This window comes from Marmota marmota, unplaced genomic scaffold (genome assembly GCF_001458135.2).
Source record: "Marmota marmota marmota unplaced genomic scaffold, marMar, whole genome shotgun sequence".
Lineage (NCBI taxonomy): Eukaryota > Metazoa > Chordata > Mammalia > Rodentia > Sciuridae > Marmota > Marmota marmota.
This window is the reverse complement of record NW_026000005.1, coordinates 35,412,395-35,429,401: the sequence shown is the minus strand read 5'-3', so window position 1 is coordinate 35,429,401 and position 17,007 is coordinate 35,412,395. Positions and strand designations below refer to the sequence as shown.

The 17,007-nt window shown below is 47.9% G+C and overlaps 1 protein-coding gene and 1 long non-coding RNA gene across 5 annotated transcripts in view; one reads left to right on the top strand and one right to left on the bottom strand.

Moving 5' to 3' along the window:
* The first annotated feature begins 2,083 nt into the window (after window positions 1–2,083).
* LOC125618231 lies at window positions 2,084–5,736 on the top strand. 2 transcript variants are annotated; one of them, XR_007349489.1, is made up of 3 exons: window positions 2,084–2,760; window positions 3,846–3,957; window positions 4,189–5,736. It is a non-coding gene; the product is annotated as an uncharacterized LOC125618231 (long non-coding RNA). The 2 variants fall into 2 exon arrangements; XR_007349490.1 differs by lacking the exon at window positions 2,084–2,760 and having other exon boundaries at window positions 3,691–3,957.
* Window positions 2,900–17,007, bottom strand: part of Rufy4 (RUN and FYVE domain containing 4) — a 21,594-nt gene continuing 7,486 nt past the window's right edge. For all 3 annotated transcript variants that reach the window (XM_048808539.1, XM_048808540.1, XM_048808538.1), the window contains 4 exons: window positions 16,144–16,250; window positions 9,103–9,249; window positions 4,261–4,371; window positions 2,900–3,711 (listed from right to left, as the gene is read on the bottom strand). In XM_048808539.1, coding sequence (XP_048664496.1) covers window positions 3,609–3,711; window positions 4,261–4,371; window positions 9,103–9,249; window positions 16,144–16,250 — 468 coding nt within the window. In that variant the 3' untranslated portion in view covers window positions 2,900–3,608. The remainder of the gene's footprint in view (window positions 3,712–4,260; window positions 4,372–9,102; window positions 9,250–16,143; window positions 16,251–17,007) is intronic.

Sequence of the window (17,007 nt, the reverse complement as noted above, 5' to 3'; positions counted from 1 at the left end):
TGGGAAGATTAGATTAATTCTAGATAGGGCAGAGGGGTGGGAGGGAAAGGGAGGGGGCAGGGGATTAGCAAGGATGGTGGAATGTGATGGACATCATTATCCAAAGTACATGTATGAGGACTTGAATTGGGTGTCAACGTACTTTGTATATAAACAGATATATGAAAAATTGTGATATATATGTGTATTAAGAATTGTAATGCAAAAACCACAAAGTACATGTATAAAGGCGTAAATTGCCTTTGAACATACTTTATATACATACTTTGAACATACTTTATATACAGAGATATGAAAAATTGTGCCCTATATGTGTAATAAGAATTGTAATGCATTCCACCGCTGTCATGTATTAAAAAAATAAAATCAATAAAAAATTAAAAAAAAAACATTCATGCAATGCTCATGGGCTCTGGAGCTGGGTTGGCTGAGTTAGAAGCTGCTTCCTAGTTGTGAACCTTGGGCGGAAGTTCTAATCTCACTGCATCTCTGTTTCATCATCTGTAAAATGGGCATAATGAGAAGACACACTGCATAGGGTTGTTATGGGGATTGATTGAGAGCACGAAGTCATCTCCACCTCACGCCTTTCCCTCTTCAATTCACCCTCCACTCTGCTCACAGAATGACCTTTCCACAATGTGAATTTGATCACCTTCTTTTCCTTGTAAAACCCTTCAAGGATCCTTGTTGCCCTTGGGTACAGCTCTGAGCTGGGCACACTGTGTCCCTGCAGCTGATCCTTATTACTTCTGCAGCCCCATTACCTCAGAACGTGCCCCAGAACCCTTAATGCTAGTCACTGGGAGTCGCTTGCTGTCAGTTCCCCGGGGGCTGTTCTCTTTCTCTTGGGATCTTGGCCTGCTTTCCCTGTCCTTGGGGTGCTCTTCCTCAGCCATTTCGTCTGGCTGACTAACTCTCCATTTTCTTTCTGCTTTCAACCAGGAGTTTTTTTGTCCCCCCATCCCACCCTGGCACTGGGGATTGAACCCAGGGCCTTGGCCATGCTAGGCAAACACTCTCTCTACCACTGAGCTACATTTCCAGCCCTATTTTTTTTTTTTTTTAATTTTGAGACAGGGTCTTGTTAAGTTGCCCAGGCTGGCTTCAAACTTGCGATCCTCCTGTCTCAGGCTCCTGAGTCACTGGGATTATAGGCACGAGCCACCACATCCAGCTGGGAAGACACACTACATAGGGTTGTTATGGGGTTTGTAGTCAATCATCTGTTTGGCTGTTTCCTCTTCCATGTCTTGAAGGCAGTGATTTTATATATATATNCCCCTCTATTTTCATCGGATATATATATATATATATATATATATATATATATATATATATTTATCTCATGTCTCCAAACCAACCGCAGTGTGAAGTATATTATGAATATTTAATACATTTTTGTTTATTGATAATGAAAAGCCTCAACAGTTTGGAGAAACTGATATGCCTGGGGATATCTTGTTGTCATCTAATTTTAAAAACTACGTAATTTCGTTGCCCAGATTTCCCAGGGCATCCCTAGATTATGAGCACAAATGAAATCATGACAACAACATTCTCTATCCGTCTTAGACTCCACACGCTCACGCAGGGCTTCAGTCCCTGCAGAGACTCCTCAGGGATTTGGGGGAGTCTGTGGGGGTGTCTCCCACGTGTTCCTGTGGACACTGCTATAGCTGGAAATGTGCCCTGGGGCCACTTACAGTGGCAGCTGATGGGGTAGTCTAAAGTGACCACTGTGGAACCCTCTGCTACAAGGTCCACAGAGTGTAACAAAATTTTCTGATTCTTATTTAGAGCTTTTTTGCTCTCCACTGAATTCTGCAGGGGGCAACGTTGAGCTCGAGGCTGGTACTCAGCATTGCCTTTTCCTTTTTCCAAATGGGGAAGAGGTTAAGTTCCCCCCCATCCTGGCCCTAGATTCCCCTGTGATGGGTTCTCTTCCAAGAGCATCTTGCTTCTTCTTTGAAAATGGGCTTCTGCTGGTGACCTCACCCTCATCAGTTTACCAGGAAGGTCTGAATTCCGTGTGCTGGAATTCCTGCTAATACAAATTTTTTTTTCTGCCAAATTTGTGTGGGTCAGTCAGTTCTCCAGAAGGAACTGCTCCGCTTTAGGGTGAATCTGTTACCTTGACTGCTCTTGGAGCTCCTACTACCCTCGGACACCTTGTTACAGCGTTTGTCAAAGAGAAGTTCTCATCAGCTCTCCAGGGCAGAAACTGCTGTTGCAAAACTCTTGCTCCATGTGAAGGCAACAGGATGCAACTCTGGTGACCCCGAGAGGCCATCCATGAGCTCTGGTCAGAGCCACAGAATTGCACAATGACTGCAGAGGCTATGTAAGGCAGAGCAGATGGGGACAGCATGGACACCTGTCTGGGGCACTCAGTGTGCCCTAGAACCAGGGAAGCGCAGCTGATTGCCTTGTCATAAAGTGGGGCCCATGCTTCTGAAACAGTGTTCTCAGAAACGCCACAATTAGTGAATGACATACCCATTGCATAAGACTTCTTGGATAGTACAGGGGAAATGATCTTACCCAGAGGTCAACCTGTCCACTGCCTTCATCAAAGTCTGGCTGGGTGAGAATGGCACAGTCTTCAGTCCCTCCTTCCAGGCACTATTAGCTAGGGGCCCATCAAGTCTCCACACTGTTGACAGCAAGTGACAGAGAGCTGCATGCCTGCACAGCTGCTTAGAGGAACCTTATTTGTAACAGTCCCAAGTTGGAAACCACTCCAGCGTGAAGCAACAGGTGAGCGCATAAACAAATTGAGGCATGTCCATTCGGCTGAATAGAATATAATAGAAAAGAACTATTGATATTTGCAAGAACCTGGATGAATCTCAAAATAATGATGCTGAATGAAGGAATGCAGACAAGGGAGAGGAAATAGTGTATGGTTTCATTTATACAGCATTCTAGAAAATACATATTAGTCTGGGGTGATAGGAAGCAGGGCTGGTGGTGTTCGGGGCTTGGAGGGACAGTGATCATGAAAGGGTGTGAGCAAACCTTGGGGCTGATGGACATGGAAGTGACTGTGGTGACGGTTTCTCAGATTTTTCAAAATGCAAAAATTCCATCACGTTTATTATATGTCAGTAGCACCTCAGTAAATCTGTTAAAGTTAAAGCAAAAGGAATCAAACACAGATCCGTGAAGCAGATTAGACCAGAAGCTACTGAAGAAGTGGTATCTGTGCAAGCTTCACTCCTTGTGCATGGGGTGGGCAGCGCAGCTGGGTGAGCGGGGAGGTTCTGGGGAACCATCAGGGCCTGGGCTTTTAAGTATGGCCATGGATTTTCTGTGCCTTGAAGGACTTTGTAGACAGGCTGTAGGCCACCTCTCTCACATTAGTGGCAAAGCCCTGAGAGCCAGGGGCATGTGCTACTCTTCTCATCCATGTGGGACATGCAGGGCTAGAAATGTCTTCAGACTGTCACCCCGGCTGCCGCTGTCCCTACACTGGGGTGCTGTTGCTTTGCTCACCAGCTTCTAGAACATGAGGCCCGACAGACCAGAGGACTTGGAAGAGGCAGGGAAGGGAGAGGACTGGGGTGGGGTTGTAGGTGCGGGGTGGCTGATCCTGGGTTGCTCTTTCAGGTGACCTGGGCTTCTCCTCCCTGGGCACACGGTGGGCAGCAGCGCTCCTTCTTCTTGTAATCCGCAGAGCAGGCATGACATACCAGGCCTCCGCAGAGCCTGGGGAGCAGAGACAGGGCAACCTGGGGTGGACGCTGCAGCTGGCCGAGGAAGCACGGGGGTTTGTGCCAGGGCTTCCCATCTCCCAGCAGGATGGCCCTTGGGCTGTCTCAGAAGTCTCCCCTTTCCTAAAGGGATTTCTGATGCCTGACCTCCCTGGACCCTCAACTCCAAGTGGCAGATTCTCCTGATGGCTCATGTCCCCCTCTTGCTCTGCTTGTCCTGCCACAGTGATGGCAGAGGAAGGTAAGGAGAGCAGCTCGCTCAGGGCAGGAACCCTTTTCCCAGATGAGGAGGCCATGGTCTGTCCTTTGAAGATTATACAACCCTGTCACCCAGGACCCATTCCCTCTCTGGCCCCTTCCCCATGTTCTAGATCATGACAGCTTAGTGTCCGAGGCCAGGTGGGGTGAACAAGTGGCCAGGTGTAAGTGGCCTTTTATAAATGCCCAATTCCTTTGTTCCTTCTCTCCTTAGGGTGCAGAGGGGACTGTGGGCTGGTGGAAAGTGGACTGTCCCAGAGGAAGGAGTCTGTGTCCTTCCCGGTACCTGCAGGGATACCGCCGGGACAGCCTGCTGAAGACCTTGCCGCAGCCAACACAGATGGCGGGCACCACGGAGGAGAGCTGCTGCAGCCTCTGCCACTGGCGGTCCTTCTCACTGATGGACAGGGACAGGGCGGAGGCAGAGGCAGACAGAGAGACAGGAAGAAGGAGATGACCCGGATGGAGGGACAGAGAGGGGCAGAAAGAGGAACATGGAGGCAAAGAAGGAGGAAGAGGGGGATGGAGAGGGTGACAGAGGCAGGTGTATCCAGGTACACAGAAAGACAAAGTGAGATGGGGACAAGGGGCAGAGGGACAGAAATGAAGAGGGAAGTGGATGATGGGAGACATCCAGAGAGAGAAAGGACGTTGGAGAGTTGGAGAGGGGATGGATGCACAGAGAAGGAGAGAGACACAAATGTAGAGGGAGAGAAAGACAGAGGACACAGATGCAGGCACACACGGAGACAAACGGTGATGGGGAGAAGTGAACAGGAGTGAGACACACCAGAGCTGGGTTAGTTCATTCTTGGAGAATCTGGATGATGACACCCAGCTCCCGGCTCCCAGCAGAACGTGACCCAGATCAAGAACCCCTTCACCTCCTCCCAGTGCACCCCTTGGTCACAGAAGCCCCTGTGGTCCTGGCTCCAGGTGCCTACAGCATTTAAGGCCCATTTCACCTTTTATCTGGCACTTGAAACAAACTGGCATATATTTATCTGTGTCTGCCCTTGCAAAACTATCTTCACTGTCTTGTTTTTTTTTAAAGGATGTTTAGAAATATCAGTTGTTTTAAAATTTTGTCAAAATAATACATATACACATTTTAAAACTCAAATAGCACAGAGGGCACATATTAAAAGACACTGGCATCTCCCCCTCCTTTCTGTTTTCAGTGGAAACTCATTCTTGCAGGTGTTTTTTTTTTTTTTTCTTTTTGGTATTAACTTCCATATCTCCCTCCTTCAGTAGAGAATAGTTGTTCTGGGGCCCTTCCCTTGACAGCAGAGCATTTAGCTTATTTATTACCATCCTTGCCAGTTTCTCTTCCTTCTTCCAATGGAGTTATATCCCTATTTTTGGTTCCTCTGTTGGTTACCATTAGAAGTTTCCAGAATGTACTCACATATTTTTTTCTCATTCTATCTATGACTCCCATTCGGTAATATGATGTTGCCCTTATCCCTTCCCTCATCTCTTCTCTTTCCTTCTCCTCCTAACTTGTCTTCTATTCCTGAAACATACAATATGGTAGCCACTTGCCACATGTGTCTAACTGAGTTAAAATTAAGTAAAATTAAAACCTTCATTCCTGTGTTGCACCGGATCAATATTTCAGGTGCCCCATCTCAACATGTGATCTGTGGCTACCACGGAGTCAACACAAATATCAAACATTTTGTCTTCACAGAACCTTTATTGGATTCTCCTCTATACTTAATGTTGTTAAGGTGATAACATTCATGTTTTGTTTCTATAATTGTCTCCTGTGCTTTGTCTTTAATTTGATTCTAAGGTTGAAAAAAAGATAAAGAATTGCGTTTACATTATTAGATAATATATATACATATTATGTCCCAAAGAATTGTATTCTGTAATTTATAAGTTGTGTTCTATCATTTATAAGTTGTGTTCTATGATTCATTAATTAACTCATTCATTCATTCAGCACTGGGGATTGGATCCAGGGCCTTGTGAATGCTAAGCAAGCACCCTACCACTGAGATATATCCCAGCCCTTTCTATTTTTATTTTGAAACAGAATCTCTCTAAGTTGTCCAGGCTGGCGTTGAATATGTGGTCCTTCTGTCTCAGGGATTGAACTCAGGGGCACTCAACCACTGAGCCACATCCCCAGCCCTATTTTGTGTTTTATTTAGAGACAGAGTCTCACTGAGTTGCTTAACACCTCGCCATTGCTGAGGCTGGCTTTGAACTCAAGATCCTACTTACTATCTCAGCCTCCTGAGCTGCTGGGATTACAGGCATGTGCCAACTGTACCCAGCTCCCTAATATTTCCATTCTTGAAAGACTTATTTTTCTCAGAGTTTTTAACTGCCTTTTTTTATTCTTTGTATGAATTCCCTTTACCTATAATGCCCTCCCAACAATTCTCTACCATAGCAAATACACTTTTGCTTCTCTTCCCCAGAGACTTCTTCTAGATTCCTCTCTTACAATCTAGAGAGCTCCCTGAACTTGCTGCCCACTTGTCTTCTTGGGAATTTCCTTTCCTTTTCTCCTAGGCTAGAACTTTTGTTCCCTGAATTCCACATCTTCTCCTTTCTTTGCTTACTTCCTTGTTTTCCTGGAACACATCCTCAACTAACTTCCTATGAAAGGCTGTGTGGGAGGTGAATTTTCTAAGACCTTTCTGTCTGATAAATGTCTTTCTCCAGTTCCTTCCCCACTTAATTCAAGGTTTGGCTGAGCCTGGAATTCTAGGGCAAAAGTCAGCTTTTCTTAGAACTTGAAGCATTATGTCATGGACTCTTGGCCTGCATTGGGTTCTGCTTCTTTTATATGTGACTTGTGGTTTCCTCTAAACAGTTTGGAAATATTTTCTTTATCTTTGTTTGACTGAAATTTCTCACGATTATATCTAAGTGTAGGTTTAGTTTGTTTTATGTTTTGTTTTTCATTTCTTGTGCTGATCTTTCAGGGAAATCTTTACATCTGAAGATCTGTGTCTGTGAGAGCCTGGAAATTCACATTTTTACCTTTGTCAAATTTTATTTGACACTGTCCATTGTTTTTACTCTCCTTTTTAGGAACTTCTGTTAGTTGGTGAGGATATTGGAACTGTTAGACTGATTCTTTATGTCTCTAATTCTCCCATGAATTCCAACTTTCTGTGCTTTCCATTCTTTCTGAGAGACTGCCTCATCTTTCTCTTTCGATTCTTTTAGTGAATATTAAGATGTATTTAGCAACCATATTTTTAATTTCCAAGAACATGTCTCTTTCACAGCACCTTGTTTCAGGGGAGACACTTTGTCCTTGGTTTGTTTATTTTCCTCTCTCCCTTTTGTGTTCTAGACTCTCCTCAAAGCCTTGGTTGTCATTTATGTTTGAGAAAGAGGCAACAGAAGCGGGTTGGTGCTCCAGGTATTGGACAGGGCTGATTGACAGGAGGCTTCCCTTTCAAGGGCACTTGGCAGGGAGTTACCTAGTGTACTAGACTCCCAAATGCCACTACAATCTGGTCTTCTACTTGGGACACCTAAATTTCTTGAGAGAGGACCTGTCGATTATTTGCTTTGGAGAAAAGGTGTCTGCTGCTGGGTATTCTGTGGGTGGGGAGGCAGGCAGAGGAGGGGGACATACACTCCTCTCACTAATGACTTTATCCCTTCCTCTTCCTTCACCACGGGGTCCTGGGATCTCCAGGTCTTCGAGGGCTACCTGGGGCTTCATACAGCATCCACTTAGCCATCCATTTCCCAGCTTTTGGAAATGAGCTAGAATCTCTCACCTTTGGTCAGTCCAGCTCCTTTTCTCTATTGTAAGGTTTATTCTCTTACACTCATTATGGTGAGCTCTCGGGATGGAGAATACATTCCTATCTTCTATAAAGCTTCTGCCAGAAGCTTGTATTATTATATAGATTGGAGTTCCCTGAATACATCTGATTAATGTCTTTAATATCAGAAAAAACTAGTCCATGTAATATATCAGTATATATATCTAGTATATTTCCTTTGAATGGATAGTGAGCGTTAGGCAATTCTCTCCTTGTCTTTTCCTTTTTGATCCTGCTACAAAGATGCTTAGAGATGAATTCTAACCCTAATCTTAATATACATCCTAGCTCTGCAGAGTGTTTTTTCCTTCTGTTTCATCTTCCATTTAATCTTCTACTTTTTTCTTAGCAATCACATGTACGTGTTTTTTTCTTGTTAGCTACCTTAAACTCTTTTTTAATATTTATTTTTTAGTTGTAGTTGAACACAATACCTTTATTTTATTTATTTATATGTGGTGCTGAGGATCAAACCCAGGGCCTCGCACGTGCTAGGTGAGCGCTCTACCTCTGAGCCACAACCCCAGCCCTACCTTAAGCTCTTTGGTGAGGTAAGAGGTTAACCTTTTATCTCTCCCTTCCTCTTGCCCAATGGACACCTTGGAGGAACTCATTCCTTAAATTATTTGTCTGTGCCTTCCAAGTTGATCTGTCTTTCTCAGCTTTAATATTTGGAGAATTCCATTCTGGGTGACCTCCCAACAACCTTCTAATTTTAATGGAACCTGAGCCCAACCTGAGTCTCCTGTCCCCTAGACTACACCAAAGGATAACATATGTGTGAATTATCTCCTTATTAGACTAAAAGATAGAAGCTGTGCTTCACAGCCCCACCCCCCACTCTCTGAGAGCACAGTGGTCTGAATGGACCCTGGTGACCCTGGCCTCTGGAACCTAGAATGGCTGACTGGAGTCAGGCCCACGGGCCCAGGGGTCTGAGGAAGACCAGTGGGCGGGCAGGTGTGGGACATGTGACTATTTGGTTAATCCCAGTGTTTCTTTTCCTCCCTCCCTAATTCCTTCTCAACCCATGAGTTCTTCTCTCTTCTCCTAATTGCCGTAGGTGTGTGTATGTGGAGGCAGGGGAGGCCTTATTTTCAGGGGACTCTGTAAAGCTTATATGCTGTCCTTGGTGACCAAGTCAGCCCCTCTGACCTTTAGTTTCCTCATCTGTAAAGGAACATCAAGGGATATAAAGATAGCATTGTGGGATCTCTAGAATCCTGCTTGAGAGCTGTGGTTGGAATAGTTTTCCTGTCCCGTCTCCACACCCCTTACCTTTCCTCCTTCGGCACCCAGCCCCTCCTGCCCGTCCTTACTGAGTCAGTTCCAGCACCCTCATCTTCATGGCCTGGACCAGGTCCCGCTGCCCTCCGAGCTCCTCCTTGTACAGGGCGTCCCTCCTCTCAGCCTCCTGGTGCTGCTGCTCCAGGTCTGCCTGCAGCCGGGCTCTCTCCTCCTGACATCTGTGCACAGAAGGAAGACCTGAGTCAGTCAGTCCTGAGGGAGAAGGCTCAGCCTCTGCCACTGAGCCGGCTGGGCCTCTGGCTGCCAGGGAGCCCCCTGCGGGGAGAGAGCTGGTGGTAACTGAAGTCCATGGGTGTGGGTGTGCACGGTGCACAACACACCCACACGTACTCACCAACCCTGAGCTGAGCCCATGTGTGGTCTGACACCTGTAGGCGACTCTTCAGCGATCATTTAGAGAAATGAAAAGACGGGCTAGCTGCGTTCCTTCAGGGGCCACTTGCCAACATTTCCATCCCCCCCCCTTATTCCTTTTCCTTTAAATATTTCCATTTTGAAGTGAAATTTTCCTGAAAGGTGTGTTCACAGCATGGCAACCCTCTGAGGCAAGGTGTGTGCCTGGGAACCCAGGCCGGATGGACTGTGCCCAACTGGAAACAATCATGTATGGAGCGGGGGACCAGTGTAGGATTTGGGGTGATTTTTTGCTTTGAAAAATTTTTTTTTTGTTTTAAGTTATGTCACTTTTTTTCCAATTTAAAAAATAATAGTAAAAATATGGCTTTCCTAAATTTCTGTTTCAATTTTGGGCTTGGAACTGTCTCAGCTCTATTCTTGTCTTTTCCTTTTGTCTTTAGTGGTTTTCTAGAACATTCCAAGAAGTCTACTGAATTGGACATAAAAAAGTCCCATCCCTTTCTCCCTGTCTCGGTCAGGAGGGTGTCCTGATGGTGGGTGGATGCTGGGGAGGGTCTCACGCTCTCTGGATGTCTCTGGGTGGGCACATGTGTGTATGTTCCCCTGGGCTTCAGCATGTTGGAGGGGAAGAGGTTTGACCAAAAGCGGAGCTATTAATTTTTGAAACATGGCCACTTAGGGTGCTGCGTGGGTGGGCCGTGAAATCAAACTGACACTAGGTAGCCACTGAGATTCCACAAAGGCCAGTCACTGCAGACTGAAGTGGGTTCTGCTGCTCAGGCCTGCTGAAGGTCACCTTGGGACTTTTAACAACATTCTAGGCTTCAGCTTCCTCGTTTCTTAGCTGCTGACTTGAATTTTTCCTGAGCCAGTTTACAGCCTAAGTGATCCCAGGTCCTTATGTGCCCACGGTGGTGTGTATCTTTGGGGTGGGAGAGAAAACTTATGCGGCACCTAGTGTGTGCCAATGATTATTTTAGGTGCCAGGAGTGGAGCAGTGCCCAGGGTCCTGTGGAACAGTTAAACAAGTGGTGGACCAATAAATCAATTAAATCGTTAAACCCACTAATCAGTGTATGACGGAGATCAAAGAGGGACCGAGGCAGAGACCAGACAGGGTGCCCGGGGAAGGCGTCTCAGACACAGACATCGAAGTGGACCTAACAGATGAGAACTTGGCCTTCAGGAGCCAGAGGCAGGCTTGTGCAAAGGTCTGCAAGCTGGAAGAGCTCGGCTTGTTTGAGGAACTGTGTTGTCAGAAGCCAAGGAGGGCTGTGCGGGTGGAGAGGTTGGCAGGGCCTGTCCTTCAGGGGCCCCGGGAGTTGTGGACCTGAAGCTCATCAGTGGGAAGCCACCCAGGTATTTTAAACAGGGGGTGACCAATACTCCTAGTGCAGGAGGTGACATGGAAGGAATGAAAGTTTCGTGAGCACCTACTATAGGCCAGGCACCCTCTTACTGTTGCATAGCATTGTTTCATTTAATTTTCATCATGTGATGAGAAAGGTAGTATGATCTCGAGTTTATGACAGGAAATTAGAACCTCAAAAAGGAGTGACACTTGTCCAGAGTCACACAGCTTGATAAGTGGAGGGAATAGGAATCTGCACACATCCCTGTCTGGCTCTAAACTCTTTTTGCCTCCCACACTCTCGTCCACACAGGGCCCTCATCACTAGGGCCTGACACCAGTGCAGTGGACAGCAGGTGAGGGAGGGGTGGCTCCTTATACCCCTGACAGGCCTCAAGGGAGCTCAGAGCTGCCACCTGAGGGTGGAGGGAGATGCCCCCCTGATCCCCCCTCTCCTGGTGTGTGCCTGTCCTAATCTCCGTGGCCTGGAGGTTTTACACAGAGGGCAGCGGGAACCACACTGCTTGGAAAGATGGCCCCCTAGAGCCCTGAGCTGGAAGGAGGAATGTTAGAGACCCCACTGCCTCCTTCTGCCAATCAGGGGCTTGCAACCTCCAGAGGGGAGGCCACTGTCCCGGGGCCACAGCCTCAAAGCCACAAAGTGTGGGAAGCCTCATATCTCAGATCCAAGTGCACTTTCCCAGCTGCTGGTGGGTCCTGGGGCTGCCTGGGGGGTCTGCAGTGGCTGCCTGTGTGTCTAGCCTGGGCTCAGCCCCGCCCCCCTCAGTCTGTCCTTTTAATTGCACCTACTCTAAATCCTCGGGGAATAATTCCAGGGTCTCATAATCCCAGAGTGTCACCTGGCTCTTCCAGGCTCTTGGCCACCACCTGCCCTTCTCTCTGCTCTGGCCACATCTTCTGGACCTTTGGATCTCTTCTCCCCCGCCCACAGCACCCTGGGTGTGGGTGTGGGTGCACTACAGTCTCTCATGGCTCAGATGTCACCTTTTTGGAGATGGCTTCCTGAACCCCAAATCTGAGTGACAGCCCTGTCTTCCATTACCTTCCTCCCTGACTTTATTTTTCTCCCCATCATCTGTTATTGCCTGATGCTATATTTCTGTTAGTTTCCTGCCAGTCTCTCCAGGTCTTTCTAAAAGACATTGGCTGTCACCTGCTCAAGGCCAGAGAGGCACAATAAATACAGTTGATGGACTAAATGGGCCCTGTGGCATTTCCACTGGCTGCTGGTGAGACCCCATCCCCAGCTTGATGCCCACCATGGCTGTGCCGGGCAGTGAGCTCTGTCCTTGGTTTTCTGGACTTTGGGGCTCGGGTGGCAGGTCCTCTTCTAGGCTCTGGAGCTGCTATTACCATCTGCTCTTCCCAGCTCTGACATCTCTAGTCCTGCTTCTCTCTGGAACTCCACACCCAACTTCTTGCCCAATGGCTACATGTGGCGGTCTGACAGGTGTCCCCAACTTTACCTGTTTAAAGGGAAGCTCCCAAGCGTTTCCCACCACCTGCCCTGCCACAGCCTTCCCCACTTGGGTTAATGACGACTCTAGCTTTCCAGTCCCTCGGGTCAAAAAACTCAGTCATTTTTGACGTCCATCTTTCTCTCAGCACCCCCCAGCCAGTCCCTCAGGAAGTCCTGCTTCAAAATGTATCCAGAATGCAGCAGTTGCATCTCCCCCTGCCGCCCCAGCCCCGGCTGGGCACCTCCGTTCTCCCTTGTGGGGGACAGAAGCCTCCTGGAGGTCTGTCTGTGCCCAGCCCTGCTCACCCACAGTCCAGCTCCATGGGGCCTTTTAAAACATATGGCAGCCAGCTTGGGGCACACACCTGTAATCCCCGTGGCTTGGGAGACTGATGCAGGAGGATCGTGAGTTCAAAGCCAGCCTCAGCAACGTAGCAAGGCCTTAAGCAACTCAGTGAGATCCTGTCTCTAAATAAAAATAAATAAATTAAAAAAGGGCTGGTGATGTGGCTCAGTGGTTAAGCACCTATGGGTTCAATGCCCAGTGCAAAATAATAATAATAAAGATAAATAATAATAAATAAAATAGAACATACAGCAGTCTGGAATAGGCAAATCTATAGAGGAAGAAAGTAGTTTGTAGGGCTGGGGTTGTAGCTCAGTGGTAGAGCACATGCCTTGCATGCATGAGGCACTGGGTTCCATCCTCAGCACCACATAAAAATAAATAAATAAAGATATTGTGTCTATCTACAACTAAAAAAATATTTTAAAAAAGAAAGTAGTTTGGGAAGTGATTTCTGTTGGGCACAGGGTTTCTTTTAGGGGTGATAAAAATATTCTAAAATCGTGTTGATGGTTGCACAATTCTGTGAATATACTAAAAACCATCGAATTGCTAAACATTTTAAAAAGCATATAAACACATTTTGACATGAAAAAGAAAAAAGTTAGATCACGTCACTCTTTTACTCAGAACTCTCAATGGCTTCCGACTTACTCTGAGTCAAAGCCAAGGTCATTTTGATGACCTACCAGGCTTCCCACAACTTACCCACTGGATCTTGTCCTTCATCCCCTCCCCTCTTCGCCCCACTGGGGCCAGAACAGCCTCTGTGATGCTCCCAGCACCCGCTGTGCACTCTCCCACCTCAGGGCTTTCGCTCTTGAATATCCTCTGCCTGGATACAGCAGAGGATGCCCTGGTGACCTCCTACCCTATACCTGAATGTGTCACTTTTTCCTTTTTTCAGGTCTTTATGCAAACACCACCTTTCAGAGAGGCCCTCCCGGTCCACACCATGTTATTTAAAGCTTCACCACTGACACACCTGATTCCCTTTCCCTGCCTTATTTTCCTCCTGAGAATTCACATCAGTCGTGTTCCCTGCGTTGTGCTTTCTTACCAGGTTCACTGCCTGCCTCTCTCACTAGGTGGAAGCTCCAGGAAGGCCGCCATTTGTGTTCTGCCCACGGAAGTGATTCCTGTACCACAACAGGCCTGGCTCGAGTGGGTCTCCAGTGTTTGTGGAATGACTGAATGCAGGCACCAAGCCCATGGTGGTCTATGTCAGGGCCCCTAGTCACGGGGAGCAGCCTGAGCTCCCTGGAGCCACCCAGCTGCTTCTTCCAGCCTTTCTCAATCCTACAAAGGATTCTTGGGTGGCCACAGCTCCTACATTCATTTAGGGCTTGAATCATTGGAATATTTGCTGACAAAGGCGGCGGGCTCAGCTGAGTATGTGGTGGGAGGAGCCCTGGGGGGAGGTTTCTGGGCTCCTGGGCCTGTCTCTTGCTGTTAAGCAGACAGTCTATAGATTTCCCAGTGATTCAGTCTGAATCACAGCGACTGGGACTCTACAGGAGGTTGGACTGGTGCCCTGGCCCAGGGCAGGTGTGAGCCACATGGAAGAGAGACAGAGGCAGGCAGGCGGGCTGAGACAAATGGAGACCAGGGAGAGAGACACAAAGAGTCTTGAGTCACATCCAGGAGGGTCTTTGCAAGGTGGACATATTTTTAAAACATAAAGTACGAGCTGGCTGTGGTTGCACACGTCTGTAATCCTAGCTACTTAGGAGGCTGAGGCAGGAGGATCCCAAGTTTAAGGCCAGGCTCAGCAATTTAGCAAAACTCTGTCTCAAAACCAAACTTCAAAGGGGCTGAGAATGTAGCTCCGTGGTAGAGAAATTGCCTAGCATCTGTGAGACCCTGGGTTCAATCCCCAGCAACACAGTGCAAGCGCACACATGCATACACACAATTATTGTTATGATTTGTAGGTGAGGTGTCCCCCAAAAGCTTACAAGTGAAACAATGCAAGAAGGTTATTAGAGCCTTAACTCAATCAGTGAATTAATCCCTGATGGGATTAACTGAGTGGTAACTGGAGGCAGGTGGGATGTGGTTGGAGGAGGTGGGAATTGGGGACGTGGCTTTGGGGTATCTATTTGTATCTGGCGAGTGGAGTCTCTCTCTGCTTCCTGATCATCATGTGAGCCGCTTCCCTCTGCCACTCTTGCCATGATATCCTGTCTCACCTCAAACCCTGAGAATGGAGCCTGCTGTCTATGGATTGAGACCTCTGAAACTGTGAGCCCCCATAACGCTTCCTCACCGACAATTGTTTTTAGTTGCAGTGGCAAAAAATCTGACTGAAACAATCATGAAAGAGAAACTGAGACATGGGGAACCTGAGGGGGAAGGGTTGCAACAGACTTGAGTTCAAGGTGATGATGGGAAGATGGAGCTGCCGGATAACCGGGCAGACATGGAGAGGCTGAAGGAATCTGCCCTCCATATCTGTGGAGTCAACCAACCAGGGAACAAAGATATTTTGGAAAAAAAAAAAAAAGAGTCAACACTGGACACATACAGACTTTTTCTTGTCATTATTTCTTAAATGATGTAGTATAGTTTAACTGCTACTTACCTAGTAGTTACATTGTATTAGGTATTATAAGTAACGTAGAGATGGTTTAAGTACGTAGGAAGATGTGCATAGGCTCTATGCCAACCATTTTGCCATTTTATATAAGGGACTTGAAGAGCTGGGGACGCAGCTCAGTGGTAGAGCACCTGCCTAGCGTGTGTGAAGCGCTACATGTGATTCCCAGTACTGCAAAAAGAAAAAGAGAAAGGGAAAACCCCTCTACTCTCTAGGGGATTTGAGCATCCATGGATTTTGATATCCATGGGGAGTCTGGAATGAATCTCCTGTGGATACCTAGAGATGGATGCACTCAAGAACTCGGCTGGGAAGTAGTGTTTAAGCCCATCGTTGGGGAACCCCATGCAGAGTTTCGATCTCAGCTCCTCTGCTAACTAGTTGATGCTGGGTGAGTTATATCGCACCTTGGAGCCTCAGTTTAATCAGTTACAAAACAGGACTTCTTATAGAACTTATTTTCAGAAAGTTGCTATGAGGAAGTGCCTACAACCGAGCCTGGGATGTAAGAAATGCTTGGAAAACGAGAGCTATGGTTACGATTATCAGGAGGGTAAAAGATCATGTAACAGGAAACAAGAGGAGGAGAGACAAATGGAGTAGAAGAGGGAGACAGAAAGAGATCATGGCGGGGGTGATTGGGTGGGGTGCAGAGGAGATTGAAAAGACAGAGGGGGAGAGACAGAGGCAGGGGCCCAGGAGACGCAGCAGCAGGAGGCAGGAGTGAGGTGGGAGGGATGGAGGGCAGGATGGAAGGACCCTCCTGGGCTACTCGGAGGTTGGTGAGGGAGGGTGGGAAGGCCTGGTGATGAGGAGCAACGCACTGGACAAGCTTCCCAAAGTGTACCCGCCCAGGGCTGGTGCGTGGAGGTGCTGATGGAGAACATGGAGCCCCGCCTCCCGCGGTTGCCAGGGTTACCTGCTGAGCTGCTCCTGAAGGGCCTGCAGCTCCCCCTCCTGTGCCTTCAGTAGCTGCTCCTGGCGCTGGGTCTGCTCTTCAGCCTTCTGGAGCCCAAGTCTGAGGTTCTGGGGGATGGAAGGGGGGAGGGGAAAGCTGAAGGAGGTGGGCAGAGACCCCAGCTCTGGAGCCGGCCTGATGAACTTCCCTGTGAGGCCCCAGGCCATGCTGTTGAGGGGAGGGCAGGACTGGGGACCGCGCAGTCAGTTGGGTGAAACTGGGACCACCGTTTCCTCCTTCACTGGAGGATGGAGCTCAAGGACCTAGAAGGCTCTGGCTAGGGAGGAGGCTGAGGGAGGGCGCCGTGGCAATCTTAGGTGACCGCCGCCGGGACAAACATGTACGGAGTGGGGTCTGCAGCAGTAGGGAGGTACCTGCCATGGTGAGGGAGGAAGACAGAACCTGAGAACAAGTGACTGCCCCTGAGAACTGTCGGAGGGGGTCTTGAAGGCAAATGCTGACAGGGCTAGGCAGAGTATGGAGGGAGACAGTGGGGGCAGTGTGGGGCAGTAGGGAAAGGTGGGAGCTTCCAAGAGGCATCCCCAAATAATAATCCTGGGCAGGCCAACGAAAATTGATCTGTGGGCCGGGCATGGTGGCGCATGCCTGTAATCCCAGCAGCTTTGGAAGCTGAGGCAGGAGGACTTTGAGTTCAAAGCCAGCCTTAGCAATGACAAGGTGTTCAGGAAAACAGTGAGACCCTGTCTCTACATAAAATACAAAATAAGGCTGGGATGTGGCTCAGGGGTTGTGTGCCCCTGAGTTCAATCCCTGATACCCGATCCCCGCAAAAAAAAAAAAAAAAAAAAAAAAAAAAAAAAAATT